Source organism: Pelodiscus sinensis, chromosome 8 (assembly GCF_052426305.1).
Source record: "Pelodiscus sinensis isolate ZL-2025 chromosome 8, ASM5242630v1, whole genome shotgun sequence".
Classification (NCBI taxonomy): domain Eukaryota; kingdom Metazoa; phylum Chordata; order Testudines; family Trionychidae; genus Pelodiscus; species Pelodiscus sinensis.
This window is the reverse complement of record NC_143059.1, coordinates 41,031,497-41,055,050: the sequence shown is the minus strand read 5'-3', so window position 1 is coordinate 41,055,050 and position 23,554 is coordinate 41,031,497. Positions and strand designations below refer to the sequence as shown.

The 23,554-nt window shown below is 39.6% G+C and overlaps 1 protein-coding gene across 3 annotated transcripts in view; it reads left to right on the top strand.

Moving 5' to 3' along the window:
- PDE6C (phosphodiesterase 6C) overlaps window positions 1–23,554 on the top strand; it is a 67,027-nt gene that overhangs the window by 12,558 nt on the left and 30,915 nt on the right. For 2 of the 3 annotated variants that reach the window (XM_075935150.2, XM_075935147.2), the window contains exons 2-11: window positions 18,975–19,127; window positions 19,239–19,328; window positions 19,574–19,714; window positions 20,255–20,329; window positions 20,423–20,487; window positions 20,605–20,671; window positions 21,406–21,453; window positions 21,691–21,840; window positions 22,862–23,005; window positions 23,090–23,158. In XM_075935150.2, coding sequence (XP_075791265.1) covers window positions 19,029–19,127; window positions 19,239–19,328; window positions 19,574–19,714; window positions 20,255–20,329; window positions 20,423–20,487; window positions 20,605–20,671; window positions 21,406–21,453; window positions 21,691–21,840; window positions 22,862–23,005; window positions 23,090–23,158 — 948 coding nt within the window. In that variant the 5' untranslated portion in view covers window positions 18,975–19,028. Of the gene's footprint in view, window positions 1–3,683; window positions 4,164–18,974; window positions 19,128–19,238; window positions 19,329–19,573; window positions 19,715–20,254; window positions 20,330–20,422; window positions 20,488–20,604; window positions 20,672–21,405; window positions 21,454–21,690; window positions 21,841–22,861; window positions 23,006–23,089; window positions 23,159–23,554 lie in introns of those variants that run through there. The other variant, XM_006113192.3, reaches the window with a different exon arrangement.

The following is a 23,554-nucleotide window of genomic DNA, read 5'->3' as shown; positions in this document are numbered from 1 at the left end:
CAGCCTAAATGTATTAATTGGGTTGGTCACAGTGCTGCATTTGGTAGCAGACAAAGATGTGATGTAGGGACTTTGCAACATGCTGCCAGCATAATGCTGCCATAAAGTCAACATAACCAGCTCAGGGAGATGCTCCAGTGCCATAAATTCAACACAAGGACATTGATGCCATTCACCATGTTGCTCATGTAACAAAGGAAAAGGAGCATGGCTAGAAGAAAGGGAACATCGTTGCCAGGATGCCTCTGTGCTAGGCTGATTCTCAGCTGCAATTGTGAGCCTGTGTGGCAGTTTGGCGTAGACTTAATTAGTTGTCAGGTTGCAGAGGGGGAGGAGGGAGGGTGCAGCATGCACCAGAACAGGGAAGCAAATGTAAAGATGAGTTTAAGTCACATTTGCATACCAACGTTTGACTTGTTCTCTGTGCACTTTGGCTGCACTAGCAGATCCTCTCCCGGATTCTTTTAGCTCTGTCAGTCGACACAAGTCAGTGTTGATACATCTGTGTCTTCTGACAGAGCTAAAGAGTGTTTACTTTGGTGCTTCTGACCTTTTCACATTGAGAAAATGCTAAGGGGTAGGACCGGTCAGTTGCTCCTGAGTTCCATGGGCCTACTCTTGTGGCATTCTACAGAGTTCTGTTTTCTCAGCCCTTCTTCACTATGTATGCTGAAGGTTTGGGTCACCATCCCATTAATATGCTGATTGAAGTTAGTTCTAATCTGTTCCATGGACCCAAACAGTTTATAGTCATTCTGTTTTCTCAGCCTCCATTTACACTGGGATTTTTTCCCTTAAAATTTGCCACAATTGCTACCATCATCCCAACCCCACTATTACTGGCTATAGTGAGAGTTCTAGAGGGCTCAGGGGAGCCCAGCAATTTTTAAACATTTCATTTAACCTTACTCAGAGCAGGAATCCACCTTAAAACACTGAGGCTGCGTCTAGACTGGCATGATTTTGCGGAAATACTTTTAACGGAAAAGTTTTCCCGTTAAAAGTATTTCCGCAAAAGCGCATCTAGATTGGCACAGATGCTTTTGCGCAATAAGTGCTTTTGCGCAAAAGCATCCATGGCCAATCTAGACGCAATTTTGTGCAAGAAAGCCCCAATCGCCATTTTAGCCATCGGGGCTTTTTTGCGCAAAACAGTTCTTCCCTGTCTACACTGGCCCTCTTGCTCAAGTATTTTTGCGCAAGAGGGCTTTTTCCCGAGTCGGAGCGTGAAAGTATTTGCGCAAGAAGCACTGATTTTGTACATTTCAAATTCAAGCGGCCAGTGTAGACAGCTGGCAAGTTTTTGAGCAAAAGCAGTTGCTTTTGCACAAAATCTTGCCAGTCTAGGCGCACCCTGAGGGTATGTCTACACTAGCCCCCTAGTTCAAACTAGGAAGGCTAATGAGGGTGACTGAAATTACAAATGAAGTGTGGGATTTAAATATCCGGTGCTTCATTAGCATGTTCCCGGCCGGTCACCATTTTAGAAATTGACTAGCCCAAAGTAACGGCCCACGTCTACATGTGGCAGTGAAACGGGATTCTGAATTAAGCCCTAAATCAAATTAGCTGTTAAACCTCATTCCAGGAGGAATAACAGCTAATTCGATTTAGGGCTTTAATTCGGAATCCCGTTTCACTTCTGCATGTAGACGCGGGCAGTTACTTCGGGCTAGTCAATTTCTAAAATGGCGACCAGATGGGAACATGCTAATGAAGCACGGTATATTTAAATCCTGTGCTTCATTTGCAATTTCGGTCACCCTCATTAGCCTCCCTAGATTGAACTAGGGGGCTAGTGTAGACATACCCTGAGAGAGTGTTGTCTGCACAAGCTTTCATACTATTGTTCTGTGGCGCTGAACAGCCGGTAGCAATAGCAAATCTTATGGAAAAACTCCTAGTGTACAGAACACTTCAGATTTTGGCTGAGATTTAGGCATGGTTGAGACCTAGACCTCAGGTTCTGTCCGGGTAAAACCAAGCAACAGTGTATGTTAGGGAAAACTATTATTATTTCATGTATTTCCCTATGTTTTCTATCCTTCACTGTAGTCTCTCCTTGACACGTTTTAAAGATACAATGATACAAAAGACTTCTTTAAGAATCTTCTTTCATTCAATTATTAATATAAATTATATCTGACAGATAGAAACATATTTCTGCTCTTTACCACCTGGCACCAGAGTTCTCCCAGTCTCTCTGCAGATGAAATGGTGGAGCAGTATTAGTTGAGAGGCATTCACCTGCCTTTTGTTACTTGCGTTTGCACATTGGCAGCATTACTAGACCTTGAGCTGCTCCTGGATTTCCAGATAGCAGCTGAAAACAGGACATTAATTTTTCTCTTCACTTGACCAGGATGTTAGACTCTTTCCTAGCTACTATGAGCCATCCCACACTTCCCTCGTTGCTGCTTTTTGGTTGGATGGTCAATACGTTCGATATAGAGTTACATCTGAGGACCGATCTGAAACATTGTAATTTGCCTTTGGGTCATTTTCCTTATTTTACCCTTTTTTGTTTAGATCAGGGGTGGGGAACCTAAGGCCAGAGGCTGGCCCCCAAGCCTTATGCTCTCCATCCAGCACTGGGGAGCCCGTGCTGGTGCTCCAGTCCCCAACCACCCTCCCCCATGGAGATGAAGCACACAAAATCTAATAGCCTGGCCCTCCCTAGGCTCTGGTGTGGGAAGGGAATGTGGGGAGTGTCTGCTTCTCTGTCAGGAGCCACGTCAGTGAGAGTTTGGGTTTATTTTTTGTAGTTGCTTTTGTCTGGTTTTGTTTTGTTTTGCTTTTCACTTGTATGGGGCCTCTGATTTTTCTGTGGTCCCCTGGCCCAAAAAAGGTTCCCCACCCCGGTTTAGATTATATCTATATAAAAAAAGCAACTAGGATAGAATGACAATCCTATTTTGTTTCCTGCATTTACTCTACCAAATCCTATGGCTTTCTCCGCATCCTTACACAGGACTTGAACAGGCTCTTGCCGTGTAAGGCTCATTTATAGCTTTATATTTCTTAATTACCGATAAACCATCACTAGTCACCTCCCAACTACCTGGAAGGGAAGAAAATCTTGGATTTTTAAGCAATTTTACTATAAAATTCTGTTTTCTGTTTCCTCTTCACCCTGCAAACCCATGAGTGTCTGTTCACGTGCCTGTCTGAGCACATGTATGTGCATGAAGTAGTAATTTGCAAACATATGGGAAGAGATTCTAAGGGGCATTCCTCACATTAACTGTCAATGGAAACCTTTTGTACAGTACGTCACATATAGCATAAGCAAGAGAGGGCATGTGTGTATATGCGTGAACATATTTACGCATTATCACACTGCCGCACAGAGCCTAAGACTGGATTGGTTAGTTTAAATGCTAAAATGATTCCCTTGGGATTTATGAGCTAAGAGTGCTCAAGGGTTTAGTGTCCTGACATCTCTTTAATTAGCAGCCTCCAAGATCCCCCACTAAGAAGACACTAAGCCAGTGCCTTCTGTCATATCTCAAGGGCTCCAGAAGGCTTGGAGCCACAGAGCAAGCCTACAATACTATGCCCGTGAGATCTACAGTATGTGCAACAGACTGTTTTGCTACTAGTACCAAATTAGGACTTCTTGCTGCTGCTCCTGCTTCTACGGTGATGCAGTTCTAAAAAACCATAAGAAAGAACCACACAATATGGGTGGGATAAATAAAGACGATGTTGAGAAATATTTAGAGAACAACCCTCAGTTTGCCAAGGAGTATTTTGACCGAAAGCTGAGGGCAGAAGCGCTGGGAACCATCTTCAAAGTCAGCCCTGGGGAAGTGAAGGATGGAGTTTCCTTCAAGGAGATGTCCCGGCTGGAGGAGTCTCAAGTGCTCTTTGAGCTGCTGACAGAAATCCAGGAGGAGGCAAGCAGCATGGAGAAGATAGTGCACAAGGCCCTGCAGAGACTGGTACAGCTGCTAGCAGCTGATCGGTGTAGCATGTTCATCTGCCGTGCCCGCAATGGCATCCCTGAAGTTGCCACCAGGCTTTTCAATATCACTTCTACCTCCAAGTTTGAGGAGAACCTGGTGGCCCCAGAGAATGAGATTGTTTTCCCTCTGGACATTGGGTTAGTAGGATGGGTTGCTCATACCAAGAAGTTTTTTAATGTTCCTGATGTAAAAAAGGTAAGTGAGTGTCTTGGTCTGGGGCCTGGGACTCTACTCTTTTGCTGAACTTTTTGTAGAAGACTGGGGGCCTATGATACAGAATGGGGTTTTTGCATAGATGCATTTCTCAAAGTGCCAAAGACCAAAGAGGGGACAGAAACCCAGAGTAAGAAGATCACTGGGGCATGAAGCTTAAAATCAAGTGGAGTAATTTTATCTTGTGTGGTTTATTACTTCATATTTCCTGATTCAACATTTGTGATGTAAATAATTTACTATGCAACAAGGACTAGGACATCAGATTAGTTTGAAACTGATATAAATCTGAGTCCTTAATGACTAAGGTAAACTTCAGCTCTGTTGTCCTAAGCAAATTGGTGAATGTTCTCCCTTATTGCATATTCAGCCATACAGATAGGTACTGAATAGATCAGTCACTAGTATTTTGCTGTTCTACGGTAGTGCATGCCTGGTAGTCAAAGTTGTCAGTGATTTTTAAGGCAATGAATTAGCTGAAAGTAAACATAGGCACAAGCCACACCATATTCAAACTGAGATCTAGTTTTCGATGTAAAATGCGCCCAACGCTTGTGGGTGCTCAAACCCAGGATTTCAGTTCAGACCCATCCCTAGCTGAGACATAACTAGTCAGATCTACTTGTCACCTCTCAGAGCACCTAACCCATTGTCATAGACTCCTTTTCACTTGTAACTTAGACAAAGGTTACAGTCCAAGTATCACAGGACGCATGTTACTCCAATTCCAAATAAATGAACAGGGACAACTTCAGAATGTCTGCTCTGAACTAAATAGGGAAACAGACACATTCTCTCATAGTTACGGACATCTGAAGACTTTCTTAATTTGAGTTATCAAATGGTGGCATCAAATCTGTAAACTTCTCAGCACCAGATCATGAGCTAGGGATGTGGAATACTTAAATGGAGCTATGCTAGCTGGATCAGTTGAGAGTTTGGTTCCTTGACATTTAATTTATAGTTTTATATCAAACTTCGGTGCCATTTTTGAGAAAGAAAACCGAACCCTGAATTCAATGAGATATCAATGTAAGATGGAAGCCTTTATGGATTGCAACTATCCATGACTTCATGGAGATAAACAAGAAATTGTATATTTCATCATATTGTTAAAAGTCAGCAGAAATCAAGCCCATTTAATTACAAGTTTGTATTGGCCTGATTTAGGGTTATTATTGAAACTCAAGAAAAGAGACAAGTATATGTGAAAATAACTTTTCCTTTGAAAAACAAAAGGCCCAGACTTGCAGTCATTCTGTAAATTAAATTCCTGCTGAAGTAAATGGAAATTTTAGGAGCCAAAGTAATATAGAATTGGGCCCAATATTTGACTGACTGCTAAGATGCTTCTGTTTTTGTGACACAGAATATCTGACTTACCGCCTCTTACAGTGCAATGGAGAGACTGATGGATAATCCTTCTAAATTCATCAGGCTGATTACGTGAGAAAAGATCAAGAGGATTAAGAAAGATGTGCATTTCCTTAGACCTTGCATTGTTCATTTTACATTATCATGTGTAAGGGTGCTTGCTGTGGGGCAGCCCAACTAGTTCTGTTGTTGCAATATAGACTATGCTTATTCTATTTCCAGAAATCTGTGCCAAGTTGAAGATAATTGGAATGTTTTTAAATAAGACCTCTATGATCACTTTGACCTAATAGTGGCTCTGTCTGGATGTTCTGAGAATACAGTAGAGCTAACTTCTGATGTCCAATTATTCAACCAACTAATTTTAAAAGTAATTTAATATAATTAATGAAATTATTATATTTGTATCTATTCATGCATTTGTTGGGGGAAATTGAAGGTGTTGCCAATACAGCAGCAATGGTAATTTCAAGGCCAAATCCTGGTGCTACTGAAGTTAATTGCAAAACTTCCATAGATTTCAATGGGTCCAAGATTTGGCCTTTAAAAATAATTGTGCAGTCCTTAAAATGCTCACTATCTCCATTCTACTAATAAAAGAGTTATAGGGTCCAAAGCAACGCTCTTTACTCATGCAAAACTCCCAGTGACATTACTGGGAGGTTTACCTAAGTAGGGACTGCAGGATTGGGCCTATAATCAGTAACATTTCTTATGCCATGGGTTAATTATATTACTGAAGCAGGAGCACTTGCTGCTCTGACCTTAAATCCTTATCACATACTCTTAAAAAGGGAGTCGTTTTCATTCAAATTGCATTCTGTGTGCTTCCAGGAAAATAGGTTTGACCACTACTTGAGTGCTTAGCAAAAAAATGGCAACTGTCCTTTCTGGCCTTGAAATCTATGAATCCGTAATTGGTTTACACTATGTGCAGTTTAACTATTTAGCGCTTGTAATAGCAATATGTAGTTTTAGAATCATCTCAATGTGTGAACATGGTCATGGAAAACTATAACCAAACAGTTTCGCATAGTGTTATCTAAAGTACACTTATTTTGTGACTTACTGAGAAAAGGGATTTACCAGTGCTAACCATTTTCCACTTTGTATTCATTGTCTAATCTTTAACTGAAAGTCACTGATTAAGGAGAAGAGAATGAATCTCTATTTAACTTTGTTCAAGTTAATGAAGTTATACCAGGAATTAATTTGTTCCTTTGTGATCTTCCAGCATATGAACTGCCCAACAAAGAATTCAAAATTGCTACCCTGCTTTGGAAGAAGTCTTATCAGTTTATGATAGTGATATATCAAATTTCAATATTAGCTAAAGAGCAGATTCTGTCACCATTACTCAAAAAAGTAGGAATTTGCTCTGAGAATAGTCCTTCTGCAGCCATGTGGAGTAAAATACTATTCTGTTGAATAAGGATTGCAGAATCTGGTTCAAAATGTTTAGGATTTTTTCCATGACAAGATTCTCCCATGGAGTGTTTGCCTCTTTCTTTCAAAGAGGGAAAGAAAATACAAGGCAATATGCAGGAAAGAAAACTGATTTAAAACGATAGTGACTGTTATATATATCTATGTAAGCAAATTGATATTAGATTCTGTTTGCTGTTTTGTGAATTCGTATTGATTCGCACACTCATAGGAAACCTGGTTGTTGTTTGTATGTGTGTTATTTGTTTGTTTCAAGTTAAATTGTTTAGGGAGATAGTTCAAACAGTAAAAATGACCATTGAACAACATGATAATAACCATTTAAAACACAAGACATTGTTGTTCAGCTCCTAGTAACCAGTGTTTGAAGGATTGTCTCTTTTCAACCTGGAAAAATACCAATAAACATGAGGAAGCTCCTCACCCTAATAGTTCACAAGAGAAAACCAGAAGAAAAGATCCAGACATTCTATAATTATTTTAGTAACAACAGCAGTTCTCTCCCCCAGAGGATTAGAGACCTGTTGATCTCTGGAGCTAAAAGTGTTTAATCCAGGATTTAATAGTAGTGAGAAACAGGAGGCAGGCAAGTCTGATGTCCTGACAAATGGTGTTTTGTTAGTCTCAGTGCAGGTAGCGTAAATTGCTCTAATATGCAGATGCAAAATAATGGATGCTCATAAACTCATATAGTTTGAGTCTATTAGCTGAACAAAAGACAAGAAAAATATAGTAACTGAAGGTCACACAATTATTGTGCATTGTACCAGTCATTCAATATTTCAGAATTCTAAAATGTGTTACTTCTTATGGGACTATTTCAGCAAGGAAAGGGATTTTGGAGACTAAGAAATAAATCCAAGGTCCCTGCCTGTAAGCATAAGTATGTGTGTAATTCTGTAGTTATATCATTATATTGTTTTCTTTTATTCTTTAATTTAAACCAGTATGTAATATGTAAATTAAATATAAATATGTATAGCTAATTCAAGGCAATAGATTTGATTTAGGATTAGATTCCAGTTCAAGAAACAGTGTTCCAAATTCGACATTACCTTTAATGGATTCAAACTACATATAGGCTGTGTCTAGACTGCATCCCTTTTCTGTAAAAGGGATGCAAATTAGACACATCGCAAATGCAAATGAAGCGGGGATTTAAATCCCCCCGCTTCATTTGCATAAAAATGGCTGCCGCTTTTTTCCGGCTCGGAGCTTTGCCGGAAAAAAGAGCCAGTCTAGACGCGGATCTTTCGGGAAATAAAGCCTTTTCTGAAAGATCCCTTATTCCTTATTTTAAGGTGGGCAAATATTGGCCTGTGGGCCAAATCCAGTCTTCCAGAGTTAGCCCCTCCAGGCCTTCACACCACCCTATGTAGCTGTGTCTCTGCAGGTACAAGGGATCACAGCTCCTGTTGGTCACAGATTGCCACTTCCAGCTAATGGGAGTTGCAATTGCACATATCTGCGGAGGTGCAGGTAAGTATAGTGGCAGCAGCCCACCAGGGGCTAACCCTGATGAACTAACACCCTTTTTATTGTCTATCCCTGCCTTAGAAGATAACGTAAGGGTTATGTGTGAACTTCAAAAGAACCAAAGTTACCCAGGATTAAGCAGGTTTTCATAGAGGCCACCAATTCCAATTTCTGGCTATTCAAAAAGAAAGCAGAGTCACTTCCCTAACTGACACAGTATTATAATAAGGTGTGTCTGATGGAGAAGGAGAATCTTAAGACAAGATTTGGAAGCTGGAGGGAGATTATTAGAACAGCCTTGGGAAGGGAGTTTCCAGGAAACAAGGTCAGAATTATTAGAGATTAGCGAAGGTGGGAGAAAGAGTGCTATTTTAATGCTACAGCAACTCAGCCTTCTTGAAAATATGAAAGGTAGTAGAGTTTGAAGAAGATATCCCAAGATCAACTAAAACCAAGGCAGAATTGCTTTCCTTTTATTCTTTCTAACTTGATTTATGGTGATGATACTTTACTTCCTCAGGAGCTCAAATGGCCTATGCAAGAGACTTCTTTGCAAATATGGTAAAAGACATAAAGCACTTTGGTTTAGAGAAAAAATCCTCATTCCTTTCCACATATACAGACTACTCAGATTTATGGGCTATCAGATATTCCTCTAGAACAGAAAAACACAAGTTTTAAAAGATAAGCCACCAAATGACAGAGAACTCTTCCAGGGCCCAGCACGGAAGAATTCTGAACAATTCAGCATTTCTATATTGGCCTAGGAGTTAGACACATCCTAGCAACAATTACTGAAGGCAAAACTCCAAAAGTAGTAAAGCAGAGATTAGAGCAGCGGTTCCCAACCTTTTCCAGGTGGGGACATATTTTGACAATTCAGGAAGACGTGGTGACCCAAGGCAATTCAAAAACGGGTGCAGGAGAGGGGGCAGAGCCACCTGGGGAGATACTTGGCAACCCTTTTGAAATTTAATGGTCCCGACCCATAGGTTGGGAAACCCTGGATTAGAGGAATACACAATTGGTGGACTAATACAAATACATTTTCATCTCTGCCATGCAACTTCTTCACTGAGGGACACGTGTAAGTTCTCTCTATTGAACTCAGGATTTTAAAATTCCTCTTGTGGTTACTTAGTAGCAGAAAAACAATTGAATACTTCTTTGAAGCTTCTAATGGCAAATCTTACAAGCAGCTGAGGTACTTTGTATTCCACAAACTGAAGTGGTTTTTTTCATTTTTTGCTTCCTTTTGCCGGGGCATTAAGATACAGTTTTTAATTACACACTCAAATACTATTTTTCCACAAATTCTCTGCCTCCTTCAGTGAAGAGGCTGGATGGCGCTCAGTTAATTAACAGTTATTCATTATTTTCTTTTACACTCATTGGTCGATGTGTAGTGGTGGGCCTAATTACTGAAAACTATTTAAACCCTACTCCAAAGACACAATTATCAGTTTCCATATTGGCTTTTCTATGATGCTCATCAATATAGTATTTGAATGCTTCTTTAACAGTATTTCATTTATCTTCACAAAACCCGGTGAGGTGAGGGGGTGGCATTTTCTCCATTTTGTAAATGAGAAACTGAAGCACAGTGTGATAAAGGTCATAAGAAGTGTGATAAAGGTCATAAGAAACCACTAGTTTGGGGTACCTAGTCTGAGATGCTTGGGACTTGATTTTTCAGACTAGCTAGCATTATACAGCACTTTATATATTCAAACACAGCTGCCATTAATTTCAGTTGCAGCTGTGAGTGCCCAGTACTTCTGAAAATCAGGCCTAGGGAGTCTTAGCATAGACCCTTAGAAAATGAGGAACATGTAATTACTGAGCACCTGTGAAAAGCTGAGTTTAAGTCTAGCATCACACAGGAACTGTATGAAAAAGGCAGGGATGGAACGCAATTTTGATTGACTCCCTACATACCATTAAGGAGCAGTGGGTGCTGACTGGCATTCTCTGCCTGGATCCTTGAATTTCAATCTTTGAGCTCGCTTCCATTCCTGTGTTCTTCTTTGTTACCCCTCTTCCCTCTCCCCTTCCTGCTTCCCCCGTCACCTCCACACAATCAACTGGAGTCTGGATGTAATGGTTCCTCCCTTTACCTGATGGTGAAGGCCTTTAGTTTTTGGGCAGGCCTAGACCTACTTGTTTCCAGGACTTTAAAATGGTATATATCTTTCACCTGGCCAGTCTATTGTTCAGTCATGTCTGGGAAGTGTCCACTGACTTCCTACACACCCTTGAGGAGGCGTTGACACTGTCAGGATTGTTTACTTGGTGTCCTTCTCTAGATCAATGAGATTTTATCTTTGACGTCACTCCCACTCCTGTTTTGTTTTTGTTTTTGTTTTTGTTTTTTAATTTCCTGTCCCCAGAAATCATTTGTGCTCGAGTTTGGTGGTTCTTCCCCCTTAATTGAGGAAGTGGGCCTTCAGTTAATGGCAGGCCTAGGCCCAGCTGCCCCTATACTACAAATGGTATATACCTCCTAAGTTCTGTAACGAAAGAGGCAGGGGTTCTAACCCCTAACATTCTCTTTCATTATACAATTTTGATTAATCCCAGAACAGATCCCCAAATTAGGCAGGGACCCTGGAGAAAAAAATACTTTGGGATCATAATTAGGGTTGCCAGGTATCTGGTATGCACCCGGACAGTCCGGTATCTTCGCCTCCTGTCCGGTAAAAAAATTCAGAGAATACCGGACACCTAAAATGTCTGGTATTTTCTGATTTTTTCCCCAGCCAGTAGGTGAAAATTCTGGGCACCTGGCAACCCTACAAACACTCAGCACCCGGCTTCCCCTTCACCCCCTCCCGTGGCTCCCAACACCCCCAGCCCGCTGACTCCAGCTCCCATGCATACCTGATTCCGCAAGGCTGCCGGCACAAAATGGCTGCCGACCAAGGGGAAGCAATGCTTCCCCTGGGTCTTAGTGCTCAACCGCTCCCCTGTTCCTATCCCTGCACTCACTCTTAAAGGGGACATGCTGTTTTAATGCTGTTTTATTTTAATTTTTTTTCTTTTGCTTAATAAGTCTTGGAGTCCTTTTTTTTTTTTTTGCTCAACAACTTTGGTCCCCCCCCCTTTTTTTTCCTTCAACAGAATTTTTTCCGGGTGTTTTTTTTGGGAGGGGAAGGGAGTGCGGTATTTTTGTTTCAACCATCTGGCAACCCTAATCATAATGCATATGCACAAGGGGACTAAAGTAATGTTGTACGCGTGCATTCTTTTAATTTAAAGTTTGTGTGTGGGTAAGCGTACATGCTTGCGCACAAATTTATGTTTTGAAAAACAAACTGAAAAGCAGAAATGCCATCATGTGGCATCATTTGAAATATGACTAATGATTAATTGCAGTTAATCAATTTTTAAATTGGGATTAACTGTAGTTTTAATCATACTGTTTAACATAATCTCAAGGGAAATGTATTAAATATTTATGGATGTGTTTCTACATTTTCAAATATATTGACTTCAGTCACAACACAGAGTACAACATATACAGTGCTCACTTTCTATACTTATTTTTATTACAAATATTTATAATCATTTGTAATATTTATAATCATTGTATTTTAATCCACCTCGTACAAGTACTGTAGTGCAATCACTTTATTACAAAAGTGCAAATTACAAATGTTTTTTGTTACATGACTGTGCTCAAAAACAAAATTATGTAAAACTTATGGCCTACAAGTCACTCAGTCCTACTACTGGTTCAACCAATGGCTAAGACAAACAAGTGTGTTTATTTTTATGGGAGGTAATGCTGCCCTTTTCTTTGTTACAATGTCACCGGAAAATGAGAACAGGTGTTCAAATGGCACTTTTGTAGCTGACATTGTAAGGTATTTAGGTGCCAGATATTTTTATGTTTCTTTATGCATAGGCACTGATTCCATTGATGTTCCAGGGTTGGAGCACCTCCAGGGAAAAATTAGAGGGTACTGAGCACCCATTGGCAGCTGTGCTTCCCCTCTCTGCTTCCCTCCTTCCCATGCCTCTCACCCACTGGTTGCCCTGTTGACCAACTTGTCCCCCATCCTCCCAGCACTTCTGGAGCACCTCAAACAGCTAATTCACAGCATTCAGAAAGCCCCAGTTGACTAGGGAGGATGGGATAGGGTGCATTTGGGGAAGGAGGTGGGGAAGAGGCAAAGCAGGGGCAGGGATTTGGAGATAGGGAGGAATGGGGTGGGCAAGGAAGGAGCAGAGGCAGTTCTTGGGAGAGGGTGTAGGGCAGTGTTTTTTAAACTCTGCTCCATGGCACACTGGTGTGCCACGGAGAACAATAGAATTCAAAATAGCTGTCCTTAAAGGGACAGGCAACCTTTTATTATTAATTATTATTATTATTATTATTTTGCTCAATAACTTCCCCCCAAAACCCTTTTTTTGGTCAATAACTTTGCTTCCGACCCATTCTCCACCCGCCCTCCCCCCCCCAACCTTTGTTGTTGTTGTTTGTTTTTGGTCAACAAAAAATTCTCGGTGTTCCTTATAAAAAAATTATTGTTTGGTGTTCCTCAGTCTTAAAAAGTTTAAGAAACGCTGGTATAGGGGATGGGGTGGGGCAGTTCTTGGGGGGAAAGAATGGAATGGGGGCAGGGCTTAGAGAAGGGAGAATTCAAGCACTCCTGCTCCAGAAGGAAAGGGTGTACCTATACCTTCATGCTCCAGCCACTATTCCAGACATGCTTCTATGCTGATGACGTTTGTTAAAAAAATAATGTATTAATTACATTTGTGACTCAAGTCCTTGGTAGAAAATTGTATGCAGTATTTAAATAAGTGTTATTCTGTTATTATTTAACAACATGATTAATTCCACAATTGTTATTTTAATAATGTGATTAATAAAAAATTAATTTGTAATCACCTGACAGCCCTATTATTAACACAGAAAGGTTCATTAGCAGTTAGAACCTTTAAATTCACAACACAGTGTTCTGCCAGCATGCTCAGCATTGAATGACTGATAACATAGGAGGTTGTAATCAGAATTATGTGAACCAGAACTAGAGGATTAGGTGCATACTTTATCCGTGAATTTCAGATTTTGCTGATTGCAGAGGAAATTCCACGTTCTGGAGAGAAGAATATGCACTAGTAGGTACAGGCTATTCTGCAGGTTTTCCCCCAAGCTTGACATCTTCTGCTCCATTCCCTTCAATCTGCTTCTGCCCCAGTCCTGTCTCTACCACTAAAAGTCTTATTTTCCTTTCCTACCAGTCTCAGCCTCCACTCTTCAGGCTTCACATCAGAAACCCAGTCTTCTTGCCCAACCAGGCCTAGTCTTCTGCTCTGGGATCACTCTCTGAGCCTCAATTTCTCATATGATTCCCAGTCTTCATCACATTCCCCCAAGTCCCAGTTTCCTTGCTCAGCAAGTCCTAGTTCCCTCTTACCTCTGGTCTATACTAGGGAATTGTTTAGAAATAACCCCTCTTATTTCAACATAATAAATAAGTACACTCTACCAAGCCTGTTATTTCGAAATAACGGGCTGGTTATTTTGAAATCTGTACTCCTGTTTTCCTCAGGGAATAATGCTTATTTCAAAATAGTTATTTTGAAATAGCAGTAGTGTGGACATGCCACTGCTGCTATTTCAGAATAACTGTGCCTCAGAGTAATTCGAAGTAATTACTCCCTCATGCTTCTTGAGGCTTTAATTTGAGGTAGCGCATCCACAATAACAGAACCTGCTACGGACTAATTTTAAGGCTCCCCCATAGTGGGGACACACTATTTAAATTTTCTTATTTCTGGAGTTATTATTTCAAATTTAGTTATTTTGAAATAATTTCATAGTGTAGACATGGCTTTTCATGTCCCAGTTTCTTGTCTCCAGTCTCCATGCTCAGCCAGTCCCAATTCACACTGCCTAACTCTTCATTTAATACATCTCTCCGCTCAGCCCCTCCTCTTGCTCTAAATCCCATCTACTTTCTCCAGGCTCCTCATCCAATTTCAGTATCTCCTACGTTCCTTACTCAGCTCCTTTTCCCAATCAATTTGCCCAGCCATCCCCAACTCTCCCCCCTCCCTCCAACTCCTTGTCAGGCCTGTCTCTCATCCCCGCTTTATAGTTTTTCTTCCAGTGTTTCCTAGACTGAGGACCTCTTGTCCAGAAAGAAGCAGCTTCCTTCCTATACCCAGCTCCATGTATGAAGCAAAAACCTCACATGGAAAATTTTATCTCAAACAGTTAAAGTATGGCAAAGTTATAAGCAACTGAAAACAGAGTCTTATAATAGGAAGTTTTGGGAGACCTTAATAATAGATGATGCGACCACCTCTGCCTATAACTAAAATTAAGCTTTAAATGCTTTTATGGATGTCCTCCATTAGCCTTTTCTCTGATCAGGTTATTATTGATGAGACAAAAAGTAGAATTTTTTACCATAATGTCAAAAAGAATGTTTTGAATACTGTCAGATTTAGGAGGCAAAATGTAGGCTGGACTAAAAGGAATAAATTCCTTGGTTGGATTTTGTGTTGACAGAATAATAGATTTATTTTGATTTTTCCCTGGAACCACCTCCAACACTGCTGAGATAAGTACAGACAAAATGGAATGCAAACTGGATCCGCTATGTCAGAATCTGAATGTGGTTCCCAAGTAATACTGATGTGGCCTGTTGTACTTGTTTTGCACATGCTTGGAATACCAAAACTGTCATGGTACACTATTTTTACATTACAGCTAAAATCAGCTAAGAGGGGAAACATTTTGTCAATTTCTGTTTAGTATGAAGATATATAGAATGTGTAATTTTAGGCTATTCAAGCACTAGATGAAAGGCTATTAATTGTATATGAATCCCCACTAAGAGGGTAGTTACTCTAATTAGCACATACAAATGTTTTAATGCCAGCTTTGCTATGGAGATGGGTTAGACTTCTGAAGGAGAAAAAAGTGAATAAAATGTGAAATAGGGTTGAAATGCCACTTTGGCTTGCAGAACCTTAGCTAAAGCAAAAAGAATTTACAGCATGCACAAATGAAGAGAGAATCTATATGTGCTGTGCTGTGCTGTAAATTAGGGCATTTTGTGAGCTCTATACATATTTTGCATGATATGGTGTTACATATGACTTATGTAATACAAACATTTTAAAAGCATCAAATATAATCCAAAAAGATTATTCATATCAGCAAGTGACTGTATATTTTGAGTAATTTTGTGATACCAGCATCCTTCTAAACAAGATTGCTGAGAAAACTGCATGAATATATAAAAATAACAAAACTGAAAACTCTTAGCAGAAGTTATCTTGATGGCCACCTTGAGTCAGAATATTCAATTGGCCTGTAACCAGGCAATCACTGCCAATAGGGCCTTAAATGCCTTCTTTCACTGGCCACCTTCCTTAACAACTCTCCATATAACAAAGGAATCACAAACAGAAACATGTAAAAGCAAAACAATAAACTCTGCTTGCTCAGTGCCTATATGAAACAAGAGATGTTTGCAATGACACAGGAGAAGAAAACAAATCAATGTAGTAAAAGTGATATGTTACAGACAATGGTAATGAAAAGGTAATTGGTCCATGTAGGGCTGTGAATGCTACCAACATCAGTAGACAATGTTTTCATTAACAAAGGAAGAGGCTCAGCAACCTATTCCAGGTACTAAAAGTCAGGGGCAGATGACCGTTTTGCGGGGCCCCGGGCAGCATAATTCCGCGGGGCCCCCCTTTGCCACAGCGCATGCGCAGTGACGCCATGCGCATGCGCAGCAGCGCCACAGCACATGCGCAGTGCTTTCTGAAGCGTGGGGCCCGGGGCGGCCGCCCCGTTCGCCCTGCCGTATATCTGCCCCCGCTAAGAGTTATATAAAGGCTAGAGACTTAATGACAAGCAATACTTAACTGAGAGGGTTATCAAAACACAAAACTGCCAGTGATATAACTTTTTAAAAACTGTCTATATTTGTTTTTTTGTAAAATTAGGGAAGTGATTGTTTTCAGGAGAGAGGTATTAGATATGCACATTGCACAATTTTACTCCAGCAGGCAAAGGGTTAGCTTACAACCCCAAGGTCCAGCTCTTGGCTGAGCATTGTTTGAAAGAAACAAAAGTTGAGACTTTTTTGCAGGAAATGTTCTGGTTTATTGCTGTATCTAATGAATTGGGGTCCAGTCCTGTAAACCAGTGCACATGCAGTCAATGGGACTGCTCCTGTCCATAAGTGTTTGCAGTATGGACCCATAGGCCTTGTCTCCACTTAAGGGGAGATTGATGCTGCAGGGTCTAGTAAGGACCCACTAAATCTTCCACTGATGCGCTCTCCTGACGACTCCAGTACTCCACTTGTTTGCAAGGAGTTTCTCCGGTTGACCTCCCCCCCCCACACACACACAGTGGTGACACCATGGTAAATCAAACTAAGGTATGCCAACTCCAGCTACACTATTCACATGGCTGGAGTTGCGTACCTCAGGGTACATCTAAACTACATGGCTCCATTGACAGAGCCATGTAGATTTGTTTGTTTGGCAAAGGGAAATGAAGCCGCGATTTAAATAACAGCTGTTTGTCGGCTCAGCGCGCTAATCTGGACGCTCCCCTGTCAACATAAAAGCCTTTTATCGACATCCCCAGTAAACCTCATCCTATGAGGCATAATGGGGATGTTGATAAAAGGCTTTCAGGTCGGCACGGAGCGTCCAGACTAGCGCGCTGAGCCGAGAAACAGCTGATCAGCTGTTTGTCGGCTCAGCGCAGCAGCCATGTAAATTTAAATGAAATTAAATTTGAATTATTTAAATCGCAGCTTCATTTCCCTTTGCTGATCTGTCTAATCTACATGGCTCAATCGATGAAGCCAAGTAGTCTAGACACACCCTTAGTTTGACTCTGCCCCTAATGCAGACCTGGCCTCGGAAGAAGTTAGGCAGTTGTGGAAAGAAGCAATTTAAAAACTGCTGAAGTGAATATGCCACATCTTATCTAGCTAAACTTCTGTATTGTTTTCTAAAAACTTTGTGAAATTTTTGTTCAGGGTAAAATTCATATTTGTGCAAAACACCAACACAAAGTTCATAGACAACTTAAGTCTCATTTAAGCTTTCACAATAGGTCTTAAGACCCAGCCTTTTGTGCTAGCTTTTATTTTACTCTCTACTGTGTTAAACAAAAGTTAATTGTTTCATAAAAGAAAGGCAATAGGGTAGTTTATGATGCTTCTTCAAATCTAATAGCTATATATTTTAACTGAAAATTCAAATGGTCACAATTTCATCTTTAATCTACTACAAAGGAGCACAGTTAGGGCATGAGAAGATAGGTCTTTCCCTTCCATCAAGTGCTGCAGTGATGTCCACTAGCCAATAGCATTCACCCTTTGACTGAAGTCATTCAGCTCCACTGAGCTGACTGGCTGATCTAATGGCAGAGCCATCCTTAAAAGTTAGTTGTATGCAAAGGATACTGCTGCCATTTTCCATCATCCTGTGGCACTCAAGCAAATTATGAAACCAAAAATGTCCAGCATTTGTGTTTAATCTGGTGTTTTGATAATATTTTACAATACATTTTAAATATTACTTGTTGTTAGAAGCATTGCAAAGAGAAATTTAAGTTTATTTCAAAATATGAATACAAAACAGTTGCACAGAACAGCAGCTTCTTCCCCAACAATAGCAGCATTTTACTAAAGCACATCGATGATACCGCATCTGGTTTTCAAAGATCACAGATTCTTTGCTGCATCCAGCTTCAAGGGTGGGACGTCAGAGCAAGGGCTCTGGCTTTTTGTTTGACTGTGTGGTACTGGCCCAAGGGGTTCATACAACTCTTAAAGATTGTCCTTCACATGCTTGTCCTTGTTACTCCCTTTCTCACGTCCTCCTAGCCCAAGCATAACCCTCTGTGCAGGAAGTGGGAGACTGCCAGGAGGGAAGTGTAACAACTGCCTCAGCTAGGTCTGTACTTGCTGGGGACTCTTACCCATCAGACACAATCTTGTCAGTACACGGCCTAGAGTTCGAGCATTCAGAATGGAACAGGCCTGAGAATGTGGGCCTACTTTTTTTTATGTCAGCTTCACAATTGTAATATGAGGTAATATTAAGCATTTTATCTATAGGAATGGTGAAATACTATTATTAGTAATACATACACAAATATAAATAATTATTTTCAATTCAAAGTCATTAGCCTCCCAAATAACCACATAATTTTATTATTCTCTTCTTTTTCCTTCCTCCTCTTCTTTGTCATTGTCATAAGGAGAACCTGTGTGTGTTCAATATCAACATGTACACACACACATAATGTTAAAGTAAAGCACACACACAAATGTTTGCAAGATTGGAACCTCTGATTGATATAGTATTTTGGGTTGGGGATCCATCTTTCTCTATATTGTGAAACTCCATTCACATATATAGCACTGTATGAATAAGTAACAAATAATAAATGTTCATCATAACTAAATACGCTTTGATTTTTGTTTGTTTTTTCAGAATAATCATTTTTCTGACTTTGTGGACAAGCAAACTGGTTACACAACTAACAACATGATGGCAACCCCTATTATGCAAGGCAAAGAGGTGCTTGCTGTTGTAATGGCACTTAACAAATTAAATGCCCCTGAATTCTCTAAAGAGGATGAAGAGGTAATTGCAGACTTTGAAACAGGAACACTATATTTCTTTTAACAATAAGTGTGACAGCACCTATTACTTGGCTTCATATTACATCTTATTTTTGTTTTCTGTCATTTACAGGTCTTTAAGAAATACCTCAATTTTGTTTCTGTTGCCATAAAACAATATCATACTACATATCTCTACAATACTGAAACCCGAAGAAGTCAGGTAAAGAAGGATTTGTTAATGAGAAACTTCATTAGCTTTTACTTCTGTGAAATCATTATTATGAAATGTTCTCACACTGTTCTACAGACAAAAATTGTTCCACAATGCATAAAACAAGGATCTCTTCATCCATAATCAATTCATTTTTAATTTCTGATATTCATGAGGTTATGTTTTCTTTTCATCTGTAATATGTTCTTTTTTATCACATGAATATTTACCCATTTTTCTCTCATTGTAACCAGATGCTTTTATGGTCTGCCAACAAAGTATTTGAAGAACTGACAGATATTGAGCGACAGTTTCACAAAGCACTGTATACTATTCGAATGTATTTGAACTGTGAAAGATACTCTGTTGGTCTGCTCGATATGACCAAAGAGAAGGTAACCAACATTTTACCAATTACTTAGAAATGTAGAATTCATTTAACTCAAGATTATAAAAAAGTAATCTGTCTGACTACCTAATCTATCTACCATGGATATCTCTAATGTGCCTTTCTTCATGGAAGCAATGTGCTACGCTTTCTAAGTATGGTTTCCAAATGATGTGAGATGTAATCTTTATTCAAATAAGAATCACCAGAATTACCCATAAAATACATTTAAAAAATAGGGCAGGCCTTATGAGTCGGGCATGCAGATTGAGCTCAGGTGATTATTTTTATTGCACACTTCTCCCACCCACTAAAACATTGAGAAAGCCATGCAGTTTGCTAGCATTGGGTTTGACATTAACGTCTAGCTTACTTGCTAAAACTTTGCTTGGTATAGATTTAACAATGTTTTCTTCATATTGTTTTGAAATGGAACCAGACCAAGTGGGATTATAGCATAAAATTATTGTATATGGATTCTATGCTACCTATTTGTATGTATCTTAGAAAAGCCTTGTCTTATTAATTTGTATGTAATTTTTTTTAGGAATTCTATGATGAATGGCCAATCAAACTGGGAGAAGCAGAGCCTTACAAAGGACCAAAAACCCCAGATGGCAGAGTAAGTGTAAATGGTTCCTTTTTACATGTCATAATTTTGCTGTTTCATTGGACAGGTTAATGAATGCATGTTTTTTTGCCTTTTTTTATTTAGGAAGTAATCTTTTATAAGATTATTGATTATATTTTACATGGAAAAGAAGAAATAAAAGTAATTCCGTAAGTATTTCTTGCCAGCTCATTAACTATGCAGCAGTTAGCAGCACTGCTCAGGAAGAACTGCAACACGTTTATGTCTATGACATTGATTTATTTAGTCTCATTCTGTGTCTCCAGATCGCCTCCTGCAGATCACTGGTGTCTTGTCAGTGGGTTGCCAACTTATGTTGCTGAAAATGGAATGGTAAGTAATTGCACACAAAAAAATACACATTTTATAGAGTTCTCTGATCAAGAAGGGACTTCACAAGCCATCATCAAAACTTCTTTATATGGCTAAATGCCTGGAAATAAAAAAATGCCTATATAAGTATATCACAGTTTCCAGGATCTTGGTGGCCACAGAGAACAAGGGCCAATCAATAGCCTGGAGGGACAAGTTATTAATTTTCTGTTTAGCTTTAGTCCTGTTACAGAGTTCTAAACAGAAAGATGGCTTGGTGTCGAATCAGTACTGAATCAAGGATTTTACATGGTATAAGATGATGTCTTTCAGAGGAGATACAAAATTAAAGATCTCCATGTACTGTAGTCATTGCTGATTCTGTGGCTTTTTATAACAGTAGGGATTAGGCCAGGCAAGCTGAGTTTCAGCTCAAGTATTTACTCTCCCTAAAACTCCTCACACAATTTCAAATTGGATATAATATTCTTCTTTACTTCCTGCCCTAAAATGTTGCCTTCTTCCTGCATATTGTTAAGCAACCATCATGCTTAATAAAATACATTATGAGCACCATACCCAAGGCAGAGTGGTTTCCAGAGTAGCTAATTCTACTTCTATAATAGTTTTAATTTCTGTAAAATGACAGTTAATTTTCTCTTAGAAAATGAATATGCCTTTTTAAAATGCCAGACTATGGATTTGAGTGTATATACTGCACCTAAATAAGTGTACTTTGTTTCCTTATACTGCAGATTTGTAACATGATGAATGCACCAGCAGATGAATATTTTTCATTTCAGGTAATAACACACTATTTCTATTATTGTAATGATTATAGGAAAGTACTCTAGTGCCATCTACTCATTAGTCAGAAAATTGATTACATAAATATTTATACATCCCATCGCTGCAGAGGTGGTTGATAATTTGGCTATTGTACTTATTTGTGGCCTTTAAGTACAATTATACCACCAAAATTCTGTTGTACTATTTTAAAAGAAATTGCAACATTTCCTTTTCTTTTTGTTCACTTGCAGAAAGGGCCTGTGGATGAGACAGGCTGGGCTATCAAAAATGTCCTATCTTTACCTATTGTCAACAAAAAAGAAGAAATTGTGGGAGTAGCTACATTTTACAACAGAAAAGATGGCAAACCCTTTGATGAATCTGATGAACAGATTACTGAAGTAAGTTTAATGAGACACAAGTTTTTTAGAGGATCATTTAATGTTACAAGATATATTTTGTTAAGTCTCAGTTAAAAATCACTAAAAAGATTATTTGAGGTAGCAATTACTGAAAGCTTGTTAGCTTCCTCATTACAATTTCTTAATTGTAAAAATATTTTCATTAAAACTCCTTATACACTAGTAGAGTTATGATGGAGCATGAGCTTTTTTCCAGGAGTAAAAAAATGGTGGATACCATAAAATCATTCTAACACTACCAATTAAATTAGATAAAGATGCTCAGTATTGTTCATCTGACATTAATTAGTATTTGTAGTCTTCAGGGCAGAGATGACAGAATATCTGATACACTGGATGTAGCCCCTAAGGCCCTGCAAAGAGTTCCTTTAGAGCAAGCCTATATAAAGCCCCATTGACATCACTGGGGTTCTGCACAGATGCAAGTGTGCACTCATCTACTAAGCAAGTCATTTTACCTCTGTGCACCTGAGCTGCCCACAGGAAAAATGCTTCCTGCATTACATGGTTGTTCTGAAGTGCATGTATTAAAAAATTGTGAGCAGCTCAGAGCAGAGGCACCAACTCTGTGGAAAATCCATGGAAAAAATTTACTCGGAACTTAGTACCCACCGGCAGCCAGCTTCCGCCCCTTAATCCCCAGCCTCTCCCACCTACCAAACAGCTGTTTTGTGGCATGCAGGAGGCACTGGGGCAGGAAGCAAAAGATCAAGGATGTGCCACACTCAGGGGAGAGTGGTGTAACTGAGCAGGAAGGGGTGAGGTGGGGGCTTGAGGAAAGGGGTAGAATTGGGCAGGGGTGGGTCTGGGGCAGAGCAGGTTTAAGCATCCCGGAGGGCACTGAGGAAGCCAGTGCCTGTGACTCAGAGGCTGTACTGAGTGAAAAACATGTATGCATCCAGCTGGACATCTTAAGCAGTTCAGTTTGGCTTAATATTAAAAGGAAACTGACAATTGAATTGTCACTGCATCATCTCCATTTTCCTCTACTTTGTTCCAGACTCTTACACAATTCCTTGGTTGGTCTGTTTTAAATACTGACACCTATGACAAAATGAATAAGCTTGAAAACAGGAAAGACATTGCTCAGGAAATGCTCATGTACCAGACAAAGGCCACCCCTGAAGAAATTCAGTCCATATTGGTGAGTCTCTGTCTAGTATCACAGATTTCAAATAGGAATCTTATTTCAAACAGAAACTTAATTTTTCATTTATTTTCATTTTAGAAATACAAAGAGAAACTAAATGTAACTAGTACTGAAGACTGTGATGAGAAGACCCTCCTCAAGATTTTGGTATGTAATAAAACCTGATTCTTAACTTTCAGTGGCCTATTAATTTCAGGCTTTTAGGTGTCTCCTTTGGGTTAAAAATGCGTTATTTAACCTTCTTCTACTTGATGCAACATATATTAGTCATCAGCTCCATGGGTCTTGAGCAGGTGCCTTGTAAAAATATTTCTGGCAATATGTTACTTTCTCTCATACACCGATATGGAACCTATACATTCCCCATGGTACCAAACCACTGAAACAACAACCTACCTGGATTTTCATATGAAAATCTGTCAGAGAAGTAAAGAATTTATAATGTTGAAGATGAGCTGGACTATCCAGGGATCATTGTGGTGGTATCTCAATTCAAAGAAAATAGCCAAATTCTGTTCTAGGCTGCATGGTCAGCATCACTAC